Source organism: Anas platyrhynchos, chromosome Z (assembly GCF_047663525.1).
Source record: "Anas platyrhynchos isolate ZD024472 breed Pekin duck chromosome Z, IASCAAS_PekinDuck_T2T, whole genome shotgun sequence".
Classification (NCBI taxonomy): Eukaryota; Metazoa; Chordata; class Aves; order Anseriformes; family Anatidae; genus Anas; species Anas platyrhynchos.
The window spans coordinates 35,995,680-36,015,973 of NC_092621.1; the positions used below are offsets into that span (position 1 = coordinate 35,995,680).

A 20,294-nucleotide genomic window follows, 5' to 3' on the forward strand; every position below is an offset into this window, starting at 1 on the left:
CTGAAAGCCCCACCTGTGCAGCAAAAAAAAAAAAAAAAAAAAAAAATATATATATATATATACATATGTATATTTATGTATATCAATCATCTTGGTGAAGGAGATGTACTGGAAAGAGAAGTACTGATTACTTAATTAATAGAGAGGGTATATAAAGTGAAAGCAGTGTGGGTGATGCCAAGCTCTGGAAGGACACTCTATTTTATTTTCTCTTACCAATACCTGGATCCCCGTGCCAGTTTGTTCACTTAGGGTAGTTAATGAAGGACGGAGAACATGAGGCATCCTATCCTCCTATTAAAACTGTTTCTTTTATAGCACTAAAACCAGTGAGTGTAGGAACATTCATTTTAATGGGAGCCCAATGCATGCTGCATAACAAAGGTCTCTATCTTCCCTGCTTAAATATCATGGCTAGCGTACTCAAGGTACATGTGTTTGTCACTGAGGTCCCTGGCTCAGAACTTGGATGGGATCTGTTATGTGGTACAACACATAGCTTTCTTAGGTGATAATTAGAGAAGCCTGAAGGCTATCAAATGAGACTTTAGAGGACTGGGACAGTTAGTGGATGGATCGGGAGTACAGGTGGTGTTTTCGTCCATCCCTACGGTGGCAGGGAGGGGTACAGAGAGGACACGGAAAGCCCACCTGATAAACACGTGGCTCAGGGGCTGGTGCCAACACAGAAATCTTGGTTTTTTCGACCATTGGGCACTTTACTCGGCACCCAGCCTGATGGCTGCAGACGGGTCCCTATCTTTTAGGGGAAAAGGGATCCTGGGCCAGGAGCTGGCGGGGCTCATTGAGAGGGCTTTAAACTAGGTAAGAAGGGGGATGGGGCTGAAACAAGGATTGCTGGAGCTGTGCCAGGGGGAACAATGGCAAGGCTGGGTGATAAGGCATTGGCCCAGCTGAAGTGCATCTACACCAATGCACGCAGCATGGGTAACAAACAGGAAGAGCTGGAAGCCATCGTGCAGTAGGCAGGCTACGACTTGGTTGCCATCACGGAGACGTGGTGGGACCACTCTCACGACTGAAGTGCCGCAATGACTGGCTATAAGCTCTTCAGAAGGGACAGGCAGCACAGAAGGGGTGGCGGTGTGGCTCTCTATATTAGAGAATCTTTCGATGTTGTAGAACTCGAGGCTGGGAATGACAAGGTCAAGTCCCTTTGGGTTAGGATTGGCGGGAAGGCCAACAAGGCTAGCGTCCTGGTCAGGGTCTGTTATAGACCGCCGAACCAGGATGAGGAGACGGATGAGGAGTTCTACAGGCAGCTGACAGAAGTTGCGAAATCGTCAGCGCTTGTTCTTGTGGGGGACTTCAACTTCCCAGATATATCCTGGAAGCACAACACAGCCCAGAGAAAGCAGTCTAGGAGGTTTCTAGAGAGCGTGGAAGATAGCTTCCTGATGCAGCTGGTTAGCGAGCCTACCAGGGGTGGCGCGCCGTTAGACCTTCTCTTCACAAATAGAGAAGGACTGGTGGGAGATGTGGTGGTCGGAAGCTGTCTTGGGCAGAGTGACCACGAAATGGTGGAGCTCACTATTCTTGGCGAGGCCAGGAAGGGGACCAGTAAAACCGCTGTACTGGACTTCCAGAAGGCTGGCTTTGAGCTGCTCAGGACACTGGTCGGTAGAGTCCCTTGGGAGGCGGTTCTGAAGGGCAGAGGAGTCTAGGAAGGCTGGGCACTCTTCACAAGGGAAATCTTAATGATGCAGGAATGGTCTGTCCTCACATGCCCAAAGACAAGCCGGCGGGGAAGAAGACCAGCCTGGCTCAACAGAGCAATGTGGCTTGATCTTAGGAGAAATAAGAGGGTTTATAATCTTTGGAAAAGTGGGCAGGCCACTAGGGAGGACTATCAGGATGTTGTGAGGCTGTGCAGGGACAAAATTAGAAAGGCCAAAGCTCATCTGGAGCTCAATCTGGCTACTGCCGTTAAAGATAAAAAAAATGTTTTTATAAATACATCAACGCAAAATGGAGGACTAAGGAGAATCTCCATCCTTTACTGGATGTGGGGGGAAACTTAGTTACAAGAGATGAGGAAAAGGCGGAGGTGCTTAATGCCTTCTTCGCCTCAGTCTTTAGCGGCAATACTGGTTGTTCTCTGGATACTCAGTACCCTGAGCTGGTGGAAGGGGATGGGGAGCAGGATGTGGCCCTCACTATCCATGAAGAAATGTTTGGCAACCTGCTACAGCACTTGGATGTGTGTAAGTCGATGGGGCTGGATGGGATCCATCCGAGGGTACTGAGAGAACTGGCAGAGGAGCTGGCCAAGTCGCTTACCAACATTTATCAGCAGTCCTGGCTATCGGGGGAGGTCCCAGTTGACTGGTGGCTAGCAAACATGACGCCCATCTACAAGAAGGGCTGGAGGGCAGACCAGGGAAACTACAGGCCTGTCAGTTTGACCTCAGTGCCAGGGAAGTTCATGGAGCAAATTATCTTGAGTGTCATCACGGGGCACTTGCAGGGCAAGCAGGCGATCAGGCCCAGTCAGCATGGGTTTATGAAAGGCAGGTCCTGCTTGATGAACCTGATCTCCTTCTATGACAGAGACGCGCTTGGTGGATGAGGGAAAGGCTGTGGATGTGGTCTACCTTGACTTCAGCAAGGCTTTTGACACCGTTTCCCACAGCATTCTCCTCAAGAAACTGTCTGCTCGTGGCTTGGACTGGCGCACGCTTCGTTGGGTTAGAAACTGGCTGGATAGCCGGGCCCAAAGAGTTGTGGTAAATGGAGTCAAATCCAGTAGGAGGACGGTTACAAGTGGTGTTCCCCAGGGCTCGGTGCTGGGGCCGGTCCTCTTTAATATCTTCATTGATGATCTCGATGAGGGGATTGAGTGCACCCTCAGTAAGTTTGCAGATGACACCAAGTTAGGTGCGTGTGTCGATCTGCTTGAGGGTAGGAAGGCTCTGCAGGAGGATCTGGATAGGCTGCACCGATGGGCTGAGGTCAACTGCATGAAGTTCAACAAGGCCAAGTGCCGGGTCCTGCACCTGGGGTGCAATAACCCCAAGCAGAGCTACAGGCTGGGAGATGAGTGGTTGGAAAGCTGCCTGGCAGAGAAGGACCTGGGAGTGATGGTTGATAGTCGGCTGAATATGAGCCAGCAGTGTGCTCAGGTGGCCAAGAAGGCCAACGGCATCCTGGCTTGTATAAGAAGCAGTATGGCCAGCAGGGCTAGGGAGGTGATCGTCCCCCTGTACTCGGCTCTGGTGAGGCCGCACCTCGAGTACTGTGTTCAGTTTTGGGCCCCTCCCTACAAGAAGGACATCGAGGTGCTTGAGCGGGTCCAGAGAAGGGCAACGAAGCTGGTGAGGGGCCTGGAGAACAAGTCCTACGAGGAGTGGCTGAGGGAGCTGGGCTTGTTGAGCCTGGAGAAGACGAGGTTCAGGGGCGACCTTATTGCTCTCTACAGGTACCTCAAAGGAGGCTGTAGCAAGGTGGGGGTTGGCCTGTTCTCCCACGTGCCTGGTGACAGGATGAGGGAGAATGGGCTTAAGTTGTGCCAGGGGAGTTTTAGGTTGGATGTTAGGAAGAACTTCTTTACCGAAAGGGTTGGAACAGGCTGCCCAGGGAAGTGGTGGAGTCACCATCCCTGGAAGTCTTTAAAAGATATTTAGATGTAGAGCTTAGGGATATGGTTTAGTGTGGACTGTTAGTGTTAGGTCAGAGGTTGGACTCGATGATCTTGAGGTCTCTTCCAACCTAGAAATTCTGTGATTCTGTGATTATAAGAGTTTGAATACTTCAATTACTCTTTTATTGCCTCTGCTGTCCCATGCATGACCTATCTGATCTACACAAAAATCTCAGAAGCAGTCTTTCTGTACAAAGACTAAAACATTGCAAAATTTGACGCTTGTGGAGTCTTATGTTTGCATGAATGTTGTAACATAATTCTTGCATTAAGAAGCTCATAGGAGAATAGGTCATAACATCTGTGAACTTCATGACTAATCTCGGTCATGAATAGCAGATAATTTTTCTCAGGGAACCAAACAGGCACAGATGGGATAGCCTCTGAAACTGTGGACAAAAATACAAACAATTGGACAAAAAATGCTATCTGATCACAGTTATTATTAGACATTCAACAGGACAGAATGACCAGTCTGTACCCAAACCTCACATGGTAATGCTATGAAACATAAATATATGGGTAAAAAGTTGTGCATTTTGTTCTGATGGAGGTTAAGAGCTAATGGCACCTTACTGCACCAGAATTTACTGATTCAGCTGTGGCTGCAAAGCTGGAACTGCCGTTTGTTCTTTAAAGTGCATGTTCTTATATCAATTGATATGAAACTGTGGTTGTTTCATGCTGACTGCAATGGTAATTTGAATCCCTGAAGATGTTTTCACCTTAACAATGTCTGCCAAAAAATTACCTTGGATGTTCTGCAGTTTCATCTTGTATTTCTATATCTCTCTCTCACTTCACCTGTCTGGAACATTTTGTTCTCTATTAGCCAACCCATGCTTCCACAAAATAAATTTTAAAGGTGAGCAGAAAGTCAAGAAAAACCGGGTAGTCATTGATTCTCAGGCCTTGAAGTTTGAAAATCTAGACATTTCTTTGGATGGCTTACGTTAGTTTGTATCAGCTCCATGTGTGACACAGGGACACAAAGATAATATGATGACAGTTTCTAAAGATTAAAATATTAAAAACATCCACAATGCAATGAAAGCATGAGCAAAAATAGAATGGTCACTTAGGTAAAACAGAATTATAGCACAGGAGTGAAAAACTGAGTAAGAATTTTGCAACATAAGTATGCACGCAGTCTGATGAGTTCCCACTTTGCACTCTGATCAAATTTTATTTATCTACATGTAATGTAATCTGTAATGCACCAAGCGATGGAATAGCTCACTGTATAGATTAAATTAATATAAATTATCAGAAATACGACTATGCTGGCTGCAGAGCTTTATTTATGGCAGGCCTGCTGATAGAGTACAGTGAGGGGCTGCCCACAAGCACACAGATGAAAAGGAACACTCATTAGTTTTGGCAAGAACAAATGATGCTTACCTTTTTGCTGTTCTCTGCCTCCTGGGAGCTGGTGATGTGGACATGCTAACATCTGCTCCATGTAGTAGCTGATAGCATGCTACAAATAGGCGAGGGAGAGAATCTGAGAAATTAAGCCACACTACTCTGCTGATTAAATTTTGGAATGCAACAGCAGTCATTTAAAAACCCAAGCTAGCTGCACACCTAAAGCAGGTGTCTTGTTCTACTGCACACACATAAATGCATGCGTATTTATGCCTCTTGGCTGTAGGAGAAACATCTTGAAGATATCCAAAATGCTAATCCCGGGACTTCTGGACTACTAAGACACCTTTATCTAGGCAATGCAGCAAATACATGAGAAGAGCTCCAGCATCTCTGTAGTTGATCTAGGTTACTCTGTGCTGCTAGCTGTCCTAGCTATGACTAAGTTATAATGTTGGATCTAAGCTATTACGTTAGATCAAACAGGAAAAAGGGCTGTTGGTGGGCAAAGGACTCTGTCTTCTCTGCATGCATTCTTCTGGTATTCCACAGCTGCTATGGTGGAATACATACATGGCGGCTGCTACAAAGCATGGCTAAAAAAATGCTAGTCAGTGATGTTAGATGGTGACTGACAATTAATTTTATTTGTGTGTCTTAAAGATCTATTTATTATCCAGACTAGCCAGCATCCTGTGAATGAGGGATCTAACTACTTATTTAAGTTCTGGCTAAACTGGCATTAATGGAGACTTGAAGCTTGAGAAGAACACATCTTTCTATTAATAACCAGTGGAGCAGTTCACACAAACGTATTAGCTTATTGCTGGAGGTAAACCACAATGACAAGATTCATGATTGCTTGGGCCTGCATTTTTCCAATATAGGATTAAAATGGATAAGGGAAGACATGCAGAATAGCAGGAGTAAGAGCAGACCTCATTTAACACGGCAGAGAACTATTTAAGTATCTTTGGAAAAGCACAGTGCTCTGCAATAGCTTTATAAGAAACATGCTGTCATAAAAGGCTCTCATCACCTAAGAGAAGCAAAAAATGCTTGCTTGCAAGGTATTATGGAAAAGACACATACCTTGTTTTCTGTTGAGCATGGTGACAAAAAAAAATCTGCAGTGGTTTGATAAACACATGTCGAAGAAGTGTCATATCAGAGTATTGTGTTCAATTAAGCTTTGTACCCTTTTATAAATAAGAAATCTTTACAGGAAACATCATCTGTCAATCATGTACCAAGAAAGAAAATTGAAGTTTTAAATCCATAAGACTGGAATTGGATGATTTGAAAGGGTAGATCTGTTCGGACTAAATCTGGATAATTTATATAATGCTTGAAACAAACACCAAAATTCAGATATTTACTTTCTCTACAATGTTGTTAGGAAGAATAATAACACTTCAATGATAGAAAAAAAAACTGTTAATCCTGTTTTATTTTTTGTTTGTTTTCTGAAAAATGAAATGGTTGCTGTAATTCCAAAAAGAGGATGTGGTTTATAGACATTTTTCTGTCTTGCTTCTTTTGTTCTTAGATGTTTCCATCTTCCTTCCTTGGGACTAGCTGCCTACATCTTGTGTACCATCTTAGCTGCCAAGATATTTCCCAATCAATGTAGGAATTCATTTTTTAAGAGATTAGGGGATAATAGAATTTCTTTTTGTTTCCTTTATGTCTTACTTACATGCTTACATGCTCAATTGCTGTGATGATGGACAGAGTAACACAATGTATTTGTATCTATTTTTTTCACTCTTTTGATAAACTGACCAATTAAATAATTGGGTTTATTTTCATAACATCATTCAGTTCCTGCTGATTTACCTTCTTTGAATTCACCTGTCTTTGCTAGCTGATTTATAGAAGAGTAGCTGAATGGATTAGGTTTTGAACAAGGCCTTTGATATGCAAGGTAGAGTTTCTTGTTTAATTTCTGGTTGACCTACACAGCTTCTGAGCAACTGTGGGTAATTGACTGAACCTTCCCTGGAGTTTGGATTCCCATTTGTAAGGTTGTTTTATACTTTTCTGTCTTACACAAGCAAAGTGAGTATAATATCAACAAAGTTTTCATGTAAGATCATCAACGGGACACTGTAAGTACCTTCATAAATATCCAAATATTTCCCCAGTGAAGTGTGAGTGAACATTGCAAGTACATTCTGGTGTTTCCATGTTATCTATTTTGAAAGAGTTGAGTTCATAATGCTTGATGGTTTCATCGTGTTTGATTACATTGACCTTTGGTCTTTCAATGTGCCTTTATTACTTTGTAACTGCTGGAACGGAGTGATTTGCTTCCAATGCACATTCTGCAAGAACCTGTAATATGTAGCCACAACATTCTCTCCTGGAATTTATTTTTGAATTCTTTGGCTCAAGTAACTCTTCCTAATGTTTTTCTTTTATTCTTAGCATTTTATTTCATTTTGGTGGGCAAACTGTCAAGGGATTTTATTATACTTTACATCCCCTTGTGCTGTTGGAAATACTAGTTAACTGAGTTAAACAAAACAAACAAACAAACAAACAAACAAAAACAAACAAACAAACAAACAAAAAAAAATGGGATCAGATTCTTCAGGGTCTATTGAAATTAATCATGTTTTTTCCACTTTTCTCACATAATGAATTTCAGAATGAAAATAGCTGTTTGATTGTTACTGGCTTTAGAGCTGTGCAGTAAATTGCATCTTTAAAACATCTTGCTTATAAAAGGAGCATGGGGGCTGTCTCATACCACTGCTGGAAGATGCCTAGACTTCTGTTGCAGTAGAGGCTGAAGTCTTCTGGAGCTCTGCTATGCATCTTGATCTCCTGACAATGCGAATTATATCAAACTCCAATTCCCTGAAAGTGATCTACTTGTGCTTCCCCTTTAATCTCTCTGTAAAATGAATTTCAGTTCCTTGGAGTAAAATACGAGGCATAATTTGAGAATTAAGCTAAGAATGGCCAAACAACATAAGTGAAACACCACTGCAAAAGAATTAAATGAGGATTTTGAGAAAAAATGGGCATGTTAGTGTGTTTGTGCCCAAAAGAATTAACAAAAACTTAAAACTGAAATCAAGGTGCAGAGTAAATGGGAACAAGCCTTATACGTGTGTTAAGGAAGATCATGTTCAAACATTAATGGAAAACTCTTTCTGCCATCAGGCTTTAGCTTACTACTGTACTGATCTGGACATTGCTATATTTTATAAAGAATTCATGCTACTATCTAGGTAGCCGCAAAAGACATTTCCACCTTATTTTTCTGAATAATGCAGTTTAAATTACTTATATTTTGAAAAAGATTATGAGATTTTGTTCACTCTTCTAGAAAAAGAGAGGGTATTTTTTTCAGCAATGTTCTGTCCCAATTAGTCTGACAATGTTTACTTGTAAGGGTTCCAAAAATCAGACAACTTGAGTCAGGAGCTTAACATACCAACTACCTCAAATTAATTCCTGCTTTAATCATCCAGATTTTATTTTAATTTAATTTAATTCGATTTTATTTTATTTTATTATTTTATTGTCTTCTTCTTTGCCTTCTTTACAAAAAAAAAAAAAAAAAGCTATTTATTAATTTATTAATTAATGTGGGGGCAAATGGTGAAATAGGGAAGATTCTTGCCATTCTAAATTCTCTGAAATGAAATTATCATATAGATAAGTAAAAGTGTTTCTTGCATGATCTTTACCATACTATCAGTGCTTACAAGTTCACAATACAGCTCTTGGGTAGTTGAAAACTCAATTTTTCCTGTGATATATGAAATACTTTCTAAGTATTACTATCAATTATACTTGCATAGCATTTTTAAGTTAGTAGTCATCAAAGTCATCACATAATGCAAATATTGCTAGAAGTAGCACGCAGTTCTAAATCTACAAAATCAACAACGTGTTATATGAGAAAACATATGAGAAAACATATGAGAAAAAACAACATGAGAAAAAAGTTGTAACAGTGTGAACAAAAGACAGGATTAGGGTTGCCTGTAACAAAGTACTTACTGAATTTGGTTATTGCTTGGGTATGCAACAATGATATTTTCTTAATTCATTTTGCCTGCATATATATATATATATATATATATATATATATATATATATATATATATATATATCAGAATGAGATGTGATGTTATAAGCAAACACCTTGTTATTGTTCATTACAGTTTATTATCTATGATTCTATGATTCTATTGGAAAAATCTAGGTGAATAATGCTCTGAAGTCCACTTCAGTGCAATGACTTCTGTTTTTAATAAACTGTAAAGAACAATAAAAAGAGCCACAGATGATGTGATATACTGAAAAGCGTATACCAGTCATAGTTTTCTTTTGCCGACAAACTTCACCATTTAATTTAGTCCAAGTAGTTGTAAGTCCATCGATGCTGACAGGCATGAATTGTATTTTAGTAAAGGAAATACTTCCAGCTTCCAGGAATAAAGGTGTTCTTTGAAACAGAGCAGCATTGGTTTGCCATTCTTCATTATGAACAATATTGGTAATGCTTCAGAAAGCAGAGATGTGACTTGTAATCATGATCCTTTCCCTCATTGCAAGTCCCTTTGTAGAACTATGCTTCTGGGTCAGCGGCATGGGGTCTTGGTGCCGCTTCAGAGAGCTGAGATGTATCATAAGGTATCATAGAGTCACTGAATGGTTTGGGTTAGAAGGCACCTTCTAATTCCAATCGCCCTGCCATGGGCAGGGACACCTCCCACCAGCCCAGGCTGCCCAAAGCCCCATCCAGCCTGGCCTTGAACACCTCCAGGGATGGGGCACCCACAGCTTCTCTGGGCAACCTGTGCCAGAGGTGGGATGTGGGCCTGCACAGGGCAGCGCTGCAGCTTTGCTGGGTGCACCAAGCATCTGTGGTACACCACGGCAAGTCCATGTGCAGTTTAGAAACATCTTCAGGTAGTTCTGAAAATATTTTCATCCCATCTAGTGTGAATCATCCTATCTAGTTTGTGTTGAGTGTTTGTTGTGACGGTGTTACAAAGCCAACGTAGCATGGCTGCTTCCAGCCAGCTGGCTGAGCCTTGTGTGAACACACATCTCGGCTGTGCTAATTCGCGGCACACATGCACAGCGACGGGTCCAGCCTGCAGAGAAGGCTCATCACGCCTGGATCACTCACTTTGCTGCTCTCACATTGCTTAGGCTTTTGCTGGCAGCGCCAAATAATCGTTAATTACTTTTCCGCGGGTGTTTAAAACCCATCTGACTGAGCTGCGAGAGAACTTGCTATCGACGTTTATCGATACCAAGCGCAGTAAAAAGCCCAGATACCAACCGAGGCTTTTTACCTTGAAGCCAACAGCCCTGCCAGCAGGACTTGGCTTCCCACCGGTGTCACTGGCACATGGACTGGGGGGGGGAGGGGGGAGAGAACCGAGCTGCGCGTCGGGGGAACCCCTGAGGCAAACCGGGGGCCTGAGCGCACCTCAAGGGCTGCAGGGGTCCCTCAGGCACCGGGACTGCCCGGCTGGGGCTGCGACCCGGGGGGCTGCGTGCGGGCACAGGGCGCTGCGTGAGGCGGGGGAGCCCTTAGCGCCCAGCGCTGTGGCGGCTGGCGGAGGGGGGGGACAGGGGGCGGCGCGGCCGGCCCTGACGTCACGGCGCCCCCGCAGCGCCGCGCGGCCGCCGCCTGGCGCCTCCTCCCCGTCCGGCAGCGCGGGGCTGCGGGCAGCGGCAGCGGCAGCGGCACGCGCGCACCCCTCCGCCCCGCTCGGCCCCGCTCGGCTCCGCTCGGCCCCGCTCGGCCCCGCTCGGCCGCCTGGCGCCATGTCGGTGGCCGGCCTGAAGAAGCAGTTCCACAAAGCCACCCAGGTGCCCGCGCCGCAGGGGGCGTGCGGGGACGTGCGGGGCGCTCGCCGGGGTGTGCGTGTGTGTGTGTGTGTGTGTGTGTGCGTGCACGGGGAGGGGGCGCGAGGGGAGCGGGTTTGCACGGGGGTGCGCGGTGCACGAGTGTGCACAGTGCACGGGTGTGTGAGCGTGCACGGGTGTGTAGGTGCACGGATCTGTGAGTGTGCACGGGTGTGCATGGGCATGCACGGGTGTGCATAGTGCACGAGTGTGTGAGCGTGCACAGGTATGCGTGGGCATGCACGGGTGTGCATGGTGCACGGGTGTGCGTGGTGCACGGGTGTGCGTGGTGCACCGGTGTGTGTGAGTATGCACGGGTGTGCATGGTGCACGGGTGTGTGAGTGTGCACAGGCGTGTGTAGGCATGCACAGGTGTGCACGGTGCACGGGTGTGTGGGTATGCATGGCTGTGCATGGTGCACAGCTGTGTGAGCGTGCACAGGTGTGTGAGTATTCGCAGGCATGTGTAGGCATGCATGGGTGTGCATGGTGCACAGGCGTGCATGGGTGTGCACAGGCATGGATGGTGCATGAGTGGGTGAGCATGCACAGGTGTGTGAGTGTGCAAGGGTTCACACAGTGTCTGAGTGTGCAGGGCTGTTCATGGGCATGCACAGGTGTCCATGGGTCTGTGGCGCTCATGTGTGTGCAGGGGCAGGGGCTGCCTCCCCCTGTGTGGACCTTGGAGCTCCCGTTCCGAGGACTGGGGTTCTGCCGGCATTTGCTCGGTCTGACTTTCTAAATCCGTGGTACAGTGACCTTTTTTTTCAATTTTCTTTACCCCCTCTCCCCCTTCCCCCGAGTACAGCCAAAATCTGAATAATGAGATTTGGCCGCGTTGCTCTAGGCACGGTGTGTTATTGCGGAAGGTCAGGGTGGCCGTTTCACCAGGCTTCGATCCGTTTCATAATACAAAATCCTGCATGTTGTGCTCTGTAAGGGTGCAGTTCCTGAACCAAGGGCTGACTTAACATGCTTCAGGGATAAATGTAAAATGCTTTCACAGAAGTCAGGGGAATTTCCTTGGATTTAGAGATTTGAGACTGAGACCTGTGTTGATGCTCCTTCATTTTATGTGCAACTCTGTGCAAAACTCCTGGTTACAACCCACTAATTGTCCTTGCAGGCGTCTTCAGGTAGCAGTTTAGGTCGCTGTAAGCAATTTGTAGGTGCAAACACGCAAGATGCAGCAGCCGTTAGGCTTCTCAGCACCTGTGCTTTTCCCTTTCTCATTTGTCTTATCTTTTCATCTCATCTCTTGTTGCACTGTGGAGAAATTTGCCCAGAAGGAGGATTTCTAATACAGGTAGTCCCAGTTCTCATTCTTGCAGTCTTTATACCATACCCATTTTGACTAAAAGTGCAGTGGGGTATGTCAAGTCCTGCATAGGCCCACGCAGGAACAGGGTGACATTGTGTCTCACCTTTCTTACCACATTATGCTGCATCACTGGTAAAACAGCCCTCACAGAAACCTGCTGTACTCTGGCAGATGCGGCAAGGAGTAGTTCAGCGTTACTGAGCCCATGCTGCAGTGTCCATCTGCTGCTGCTACTTCGTTTTATCCCCCTCCTGCTACCTACGGCGCTGGCAGGAGCCCGGAGAACCATCAAGCCGTCACCGCTGCACTGTGTTCTGGTGCCAAAACATGCAAATTGCAGTGTCTGTCTCACCTGGGCAAGCTGCAGTTCACTTTTGAATAATGTGTCTTGATTCACCATTACTGTAAGTTAATGAGTGTGCCTCTGCATCAGCAGGGGTAAACATCTTTTTCGTAAACATCTTTTTCGTGGGGAGCGTGGTGTGAAAGGTCTGTGAACGCTGCTCCGTCCTTCAGATGACACTCTCACACTGATTGTCAGCAGTACTTGTCATTTGGGAGGAAGGAAGAGTTTTAGCTGGCTGGAACCAAAATAGTAAATTTCTGATGCCAGATTTAGCAGCCTGATATCAGATGACCCAGGGATTTTTTGGGCCCAGCCTTGACTTTCACAGATAGTATGCAGGGCATGAAGACACATTCATGTGTGAGAATGACTCACAAGTAGATTGCAAGACAGATCTATTTATTGTCTTTCTTTCAGTAGGAGTGAGAAATCCAGGACTTGGTCATGCTGACCTTACTCCTGGGAGTAATCCTTTTGATCAGGGATTAATCCCCAGGTGGAATATGGATTGGCATTGCCACTATGAATAAAGCTTCCCAGACATGATCAAAAAATTTTGAAGTTTTAAAGTTTCTGACTCATTTCCTTGGTTCTTATTCACGTAAGATCCTGTGTATGGTATGCAGTCATACTAGAGTTCTAAATCATACCAGGAATGATTTCAAGTTATTTCTGAGGTTGCGGTGTCCTTTAATCCCGTTAAGCATTTTCAAGTCTTTGGTTTAGTTTCTTTCTATCTTTAATGTTGTAAAATTAGTAGCCTTTATACACACAGGTGCATTATGACCATACAATGTTATTATTACAAAATACAGTTCCAATTGCAAGTATAAAGATTTGTGGCACAATTTATTATAAAAATATTTTTCTTTCATCAGTAACATTCTAGCAGAACTTGCAGTCGTGCAATTTCCATGTATTTTTTTTTCCAAGTATTTTTGTTTTCATTCATCATTTTTTGACTTGTGAAAGATTAAACTCACCTGTATTAAATACTGACACTGTTTTTTTAACAAGAAGTCATGCTGAAGAACTTCAGGTCTGTCAAATTCCTTGCACCAGCTCCAGCAACAGTAAGTCATTAAAAAGCAGGTGGGAACTTTGCTCCTTTTAGAATGAATGTAGAGTTCACCCTTTTGCCTTTCAGAAAAAAAAAAAAAAAAAAATGGTTTTACCTCTGGCAGCATCATAAAGTTCAGAAGTATTCTTGAGTTTGTAAAAACCAGGTTGAGTCTGGAACTCTTGACATTTATTCAGAATTACAAGAAGTTAAATTGACGGGTGGAGAGCAGGCTAGACTATTCATTTATGTCAATTATCCACAGAGTGCTGAAGGAAGAAAAATAAACACATGTAGATGTTAACTGTGCTGCTGCAGATCTGTTGGACATCCTGGAGCCAAGAAGATTGCTCCAAGTCCTTTTTTTTTTTTTTTCCCCAGAAATAGGTAACTAAATGCTTTGCCACTAAATGGTCTCCTTTCATTTAGGCGTGCAGACTCCTCTGCCATTAGCACTATCCCAGCATGAGGGAGAGACTATTGTGGCCTGCAGGTTTCAGTATGGCTTTAAAACCACCAGCATGGATTGGCACGTAGGTTCATCCGCAAGAAGACCACATTAGAGATGAGGCAGTGTTAGGAAACACTGAACATCTGCATTGAATGTGTCCTGGAAGAATGTCTGCTTATTAGGAAAGATCGAGTGTCTGCTTATTATGCAGAATCCAGCAAAAGTGAGTGTGTGTAACCCCATAAACTTGTAAGAGTTTCCATTGAAATCAGTGGGAATATGAGAATGACAAAAATTTATCTTTTCAAGTGCTTTCTATATTGTGGTTCATCTAGCTAATTTATTTGTTTATTTTTAGTTCCTTGGTCAGGAATGTGTGAAATATTTTTCACTGCAGTGGGTAAAGCAATCTTTCTTTAGACACAACGTGTTTTCTACACTTGCTTTGCTCTCAAACTTCAACTAATTTTTAGTGTTTCTTTTGTACTGATAGAGGACATGGAAAGTGACATACTGATAGCAGTATTTTCCTAAATACCCATCCAGCCCCATCTTCTGTAATATACATGTGACTGTCCCACTGTGTTCAGTGGAACCTATGCGTGCTTGCCAACCTCAACCTTTCCAGGGAAAGCACTTCACCTGCCTTTTCCTGACTTTGACTGAAACTGCACTCAAACGGTGTCTGCTGATCTCCCTCCATGTTTGCTCTCAGCACTACCCACCAAATTCTTGTCCGTTCCCATAGATGTAGAGGTATGTGGGCTAGTTTGGGAGGTTGAACAATTCTATATCGTTCCTAGTGGGGCTGTTGCACTTTGGATTGCTTACGTTGGACTTAGGAAGCCTCCACCTCCCATGGCGTGGAAGGTTCTGAGCAGGTGGAGGTAAGACAAAAAGGGCCATTTGCAAGGTGGCTGGCTGAGGACAGTGCCCGAACTAGCTGTTAAAAACCTCTCTTTGAGGGCTGTGTGCCACCATCAGTCTGTTGTTTTCTCTCAGTGCAGAGTGTTATAATTTTAGGTCAGGGAAAGGGAGCAAATTTTTGATCTGGGAGTAAAGACAGTTTTTGAGAAAGTTATTTACTTGAATGTGGAGGGAATATTTTCAGCCTCAGGTAGGGAAATTCCTTCTATTTGTGCACTTTAGTTTGTGTGCCAGATACAGTATTCATAGTTGGCATCATTCCCATATGTCCTTTTATCAATATTACATAATTGAAAGGGTGAAAAAATTGACCTTAATCTGAATAGCCCATTACTTGGATATTGTGTAACCCTTCTGAATTGTTGATGGCTTAAACAATCTGCTCCAATTTCCATCTGTTTCTAAATCTAACAAAAAGAACAACTGCTTAGTATGTAAGAAAGATAATGGCTCCTTTTTTTTTCTTATTTTTGCAGTATTTCTTAGGCATTTATCACTTCACTATGTTTCCACCTGATATATGCAGTTCCCATTCTTTGTATGTATGTATGCAAATAAAAATAAAGCTGAACTATTGATTGACACACATTTGCAATTTTTCTCCCAGTGATCTTTGGAGGCAAAGGACATCTGTGGTTGCTATGTTCAAAGCACAACTAGGATCAGAGTTTTGTTTTTTGTCTTGATTTCATCACCATTTCACAGCAAAAAAATAGGAAGAATGAGGTGCTCCTGGTCATTCCTGTACAACAGTGTCTAAGATTTAAACATGCCCTCATGACTGTCACGCTAATGGCATTTCTAAATGAAGCGGCATACACGGATTTAGCAGAAACGGACTCTGCAGAGGTTACTCTGCAGAATATGCTGTGTAACTGCGAAGTGCACATTTAAATGAGGTGCTGGGATGACTATACACATTTGTTGTGGAGGCTGAAGGTGCTTGAACACCGACTGTTTGACCTAGTAATCTGCTAATGACATCTTTGTCTTTAAAAGATGAACAGGACAGACAGCATTGAAAATATGTTTTGGAGGCCATGGGGAACTGTTTTAGCTCTGTGAGTAAATCTGAAGAGAAGTAGTGAATGGACAGCACGTGGTGGGAAGTGACAGGAATTATGTAGACCCATGGCCCTCTTCTTAGTGGGGGTCTGTAGTACCCTCATAGGCAACCAGAGCTGCCTTCCAACACCCTTTTCTACAAGTTCTTGCTTTGTGCTGCCTTCTGGCAACTTCTTGGACTCTGGTCCTCATTGTCTTTGTACTGGTCCCTGGTGGACAACCGTGGTGCTGACACTCTTTTAATATGTCTATTTGCAGAGGAAGGAGCACCAATCTAAAGCACAGTATTCCTATGATGGTCTTTGCCACAGCAGAATTGCCTAGAACTGCCTCACCTTCCAGTGCTTATCTAATCTTGCACTTAATCTTGGACTTAATCTTGGAGAAGAAAGAGTACGTTTTTTAAATCTGAGGTTATAGCAGATGTTAGAGGAATCTATCTGACCTGTCACAGAAATGACAGAAATTAACTTTTTGTTTTGTTTTGTTTTTGTCCTGAAGAAGGGAAAAAAAAAGAAAAGAATTGTACTTTTCCTGTACTAATGTTTATCATAAGCTTTCCCTTTATGGAATCCCTGTAGACTTTTCATGGAAGAAAATAAAAAATAAGTGGCTATTTTGAAGTTCAGGGTAATTCTAATTTGTCTGAAAATGGAAACTGCCATGGCAGTCTCAGATGGGATGATTTGTGGGTTTGTCATAATAATTGATGTGATGCTGTTTTGCCCATGCTGGAGGCCATGTCTTTATAATTAAATAGCATTTTAAAAAGAATCCTCTTACTTAGACTGAAACTGGCTGAAGTAGTTGCTGTAGCATTGTATGGGTCACAGCAAGCGGCAATGGTTTGCCTCGTCTCCATTCACCCACCAGTGAAGGGGTGTTATTTGATCCCAGCAGAGGTGCTGCTGAGGCAGCAGCAAGTGTAACCTTACTAGCAGCAGCCTGTAAAGGTGGCTTGACATTTTGCCAGAGGGCCTCCTGAAAGAATGAGAAATTAAAGCACTGGTTCTGGTTCAGGTAACAGGCACGCCACTTGGGAGAGGGCTGGTGAAGTGAATCCATGCATATTTCAAAACAGATAGGTGCCACTCATTGAGTTCATGGGACACAAAACAGCTGGAATTGTACTTCTGTAATTTCAGTTGGGCTCTGTTTTGGTCATATCTACCTTGGATTTGTAACCTGTCTGTCCAAGTGGGAAATTATACTGAATTCTTGCAAGCTGAAGTTCTAAACAGAGAAAAATGTTGACTTTCTCCACCATTTCCCCCTACTCTGGTGACAGAAAAGCTACTTATACCCCATTTTAGTAAAATGCTGATACTGTTCTGTCTTCCTCATCTTTTTATGGGTTGCAGTTTGATTTTTGAACATACATGTTATTTATTTATATAGATTGCCTAGTTATTCTACTGGCTGAGAAAAATCTTTAAATGTGAAACCTAAACATTTAGAAATAGGGCTTACTTTTCACTTTTGTGTTAATAAATTTAGGTAGTGTTAAAATTCACTAGCACTGAGGACACACTTCATTTTTCTTTGACTCTAAAATATCAACACTGAGCATCACTTCTGTTCTGCTTCTGTGGGCAAAAGTGCCACAACAACAAAATAGGGTGATGCAAAACACATTCCAAAATAGATGCTCTGTGGATGCATCAAGCATGGCGCTGCTTACTGATTGAGGGAAGGGACTGTCCTGCTGGGGTACCTTGCTTTGCTCAGCCCCGAGCAGAGCAGGCTGAGGGGAGGCCTCATGGCGGCCTGCAGCTCCCTCATGAGGGGAGCGGAGGGGCAGGCGCTGAGCTCTGCTCTCTGGGGACAGCGACAGGACCCAAGGGAACGGCATGGAGCTGGGACAGGGGAGGGTCAGGCTGGGAGTTAGGGAAAGGGTCTGCACCCAGGGAGGGGTTGGGCACTGGGACAGGCTGCCCAGGGCAGTGGTCACAGCAGTGAGCCTATGGGAGTTCAAGAAGTGTTTGGACAACACTGTCGGATACACAGTCTGATTTTTGGGTGGTTCTGGGTGGAGCCTGGAGTTAGACTCGATGATCCTTGTGGGTACTTTCCAACTCAGTATACTCTATGGTTCTGTGATTCTGTGAAATTAAAGTTGGTGGTTTGTTGGTTTGTTTGTTTGTTGGGGGGGTTGTTTGTTTTTCCCTAGAGAGAATGTTTCCCTGAAAACTGTTCTTGATTTCATCTTTTATGACTTTATGTAAACTAACAGGACTTTGAAACAGCAGTAGCTGATTATATAATTTTTGCTGAGTTCTTTTGTAGTCTGCAATTTTCAGCCTGCAAGAATGTGCCAAGAATTCCTTTTCATGCAAAATCAATGTAGATGCAGTAAACCAGTTAATAATTCAAAAGACGTAAATGTCAAAGATAGTGTTTGTCTTACCAGATGAGTCACTTAGAGCTTGTCTGTCTTGGAAAGTTATGGCATCATAATCGGAGGACTGAATTTAAAGTGCTGCAATTTTTAGAAGTATAACTCTAGGATGGATGGAGTTCCTTCTGTCAGTATAGCTTTTCAAGTAGCTTTTCCACTTAATTGATATTGTTTGAAAAAGTATCTGAGGACAGTGAATGAAGCACCGTCCTTTCCACTGGAATCAGAGTATTTGCACAGAACTGTTCATGGCATTAGAGATGATCAGTTGGTATTTTTTTTTTTTTTTTCTGTAGGATGCTATTTTTGACACTGAAACAGAGTTAGTTAAAGGTCTCTATTTCTCCAGTTGGAGTAAGAGGAGATTTTAGTACTTAGGAGCAGGTCTTAACTGAGTTTTCTGGTGGTTGCTTCATCCCATTTCTTGCTGTGGTGAAGAACAGAAAGGATTTGATTTTACTTCCTACAGTTATTAAAGGAAGTAAGAACTTTTAAAACAGCTCCAGCATGAGGAACGTTCAGCGATATGCAAATATTTTTTAGGAACCAAAAAGTTTGAATGTAGAAGTGTACTTTGAAATGCGGAACAAGCATATATGCACATGGTTGACTGACGAGAATGGAGTCTAATCCAGGAGCCTTGTGCTAACACTAAAAAATAAAAGTTTGTCTTTCAGGAAGAGTGGCTGTATCTTATGGTACTTCTATGGTCTCTATTATATATGTTCTAAATTTGTTTCTAAAATAGGACTATTTGTTTCTGAGACTGAGGGGAAATCTCCTTCCCTTTCCACAAAAGTGCTGAAAAACATTTTACTGTATATTGGGCATATTCATTGCTGTCAGAATGCGACTGTTGCAGGCAGTAGGCATAATGTGCTGTACATCTTGCCTGTCTTAAGTATAGACAGGGAAAATGTGAATTTCTGGAGGAGAGGAAGACTTAATTATTGAAAAATACACAAGCTTAGAAACTTCTGAAATAAGTAATGTAGATCTTTAACTTTTGTTTTCATACAGAAAAATACCTTTTCCTCTGTTAGTTTTGACCAGTTTGTCATGCCTCTGTAAACAAAGGGCGCATGAAAGCAAAAGTTAAGCTTTGGTGAGAACTGGATTCTTGTATTAAAGTAAGAAACACAAATGCCTGATATCAAAAGGCAGATAACTTCACTTTGTTTTGCAATGTCTTAATTCAAAATAATTTCATTTTGGAACCTGTGATTTTCACAATTGTCAAATCTGTCTGCAAAGGCCTGGTTGGCTTGTTTCAGAATGGCTGCATTTTTATAGACAAAACAAAACAAACAACAACAACAACAACAAAACTACTCTGTGATAAGTGAAATAGATTGTAGAGCTTTTGGTGTTCTCTTCAGACTACTGTAGTTTTTATTTAACTGTAAAGGTGGGTGGGAGTAAGATTTCCTAAAATGAAGATGAATGAGGATGAAAGAGTAGGAAAGTTCTCAGAAGAAAGCCTCAGAACCAGAACAGAGGCAAATTCTGTGCTCATGTTTGTATGGATAACTCTGATTATCAGAGCCAGGAGAAATGGCAGGCATTGGTGAATGAAGCTCCCGCTTCGTATTTTCTGCTCCATTAGTGCACTGTATCCAGGATCCTCAATTCCTGATCTGGACACTATTACAGTATGTGTAGGTCCAGCACAGGAGACAAGATGGCCAGCATTCCCAAAATACACAGAACCTCAATAAAACCAGTGGTTATAGAGGTCAATGTGCATTTAGCGGTATCCATCAGTGTACGTGGAATCGAACATGACTAAGAAGGAAAAAGCCGACATTATT

At 43.1% G+C, this 20,294-nt stretch overlaps 1 protein-coding gene across 1 annotated transcript in view; it reads left to right on the forward strand.

Moving 5' to 3' along the window:
• Positions 1 to 10,704: 10,704 nt before the first annotated feature.
• Positions 10,705 to 20,294, forward strand: part of SH3GL2 (SH3 domain containing GRB2 like 2, endophilin A1) — a 92,647-nt gene continuing 83,057 nt past the window's right edge. Inside the window, exon 1 of the mRNA XM_038170976.2 lies at positions 10,705 to 10,879. Within this exon, the coding sequence (XP_038026904.1) occupies positions 10,835 to 10,879 (45 nt within the window). The 5' untranslated portion in view covers positions 10,705 to 10,834. The remainder of the gene's footprint in view (positions 10,880 to 20,294) is intronic.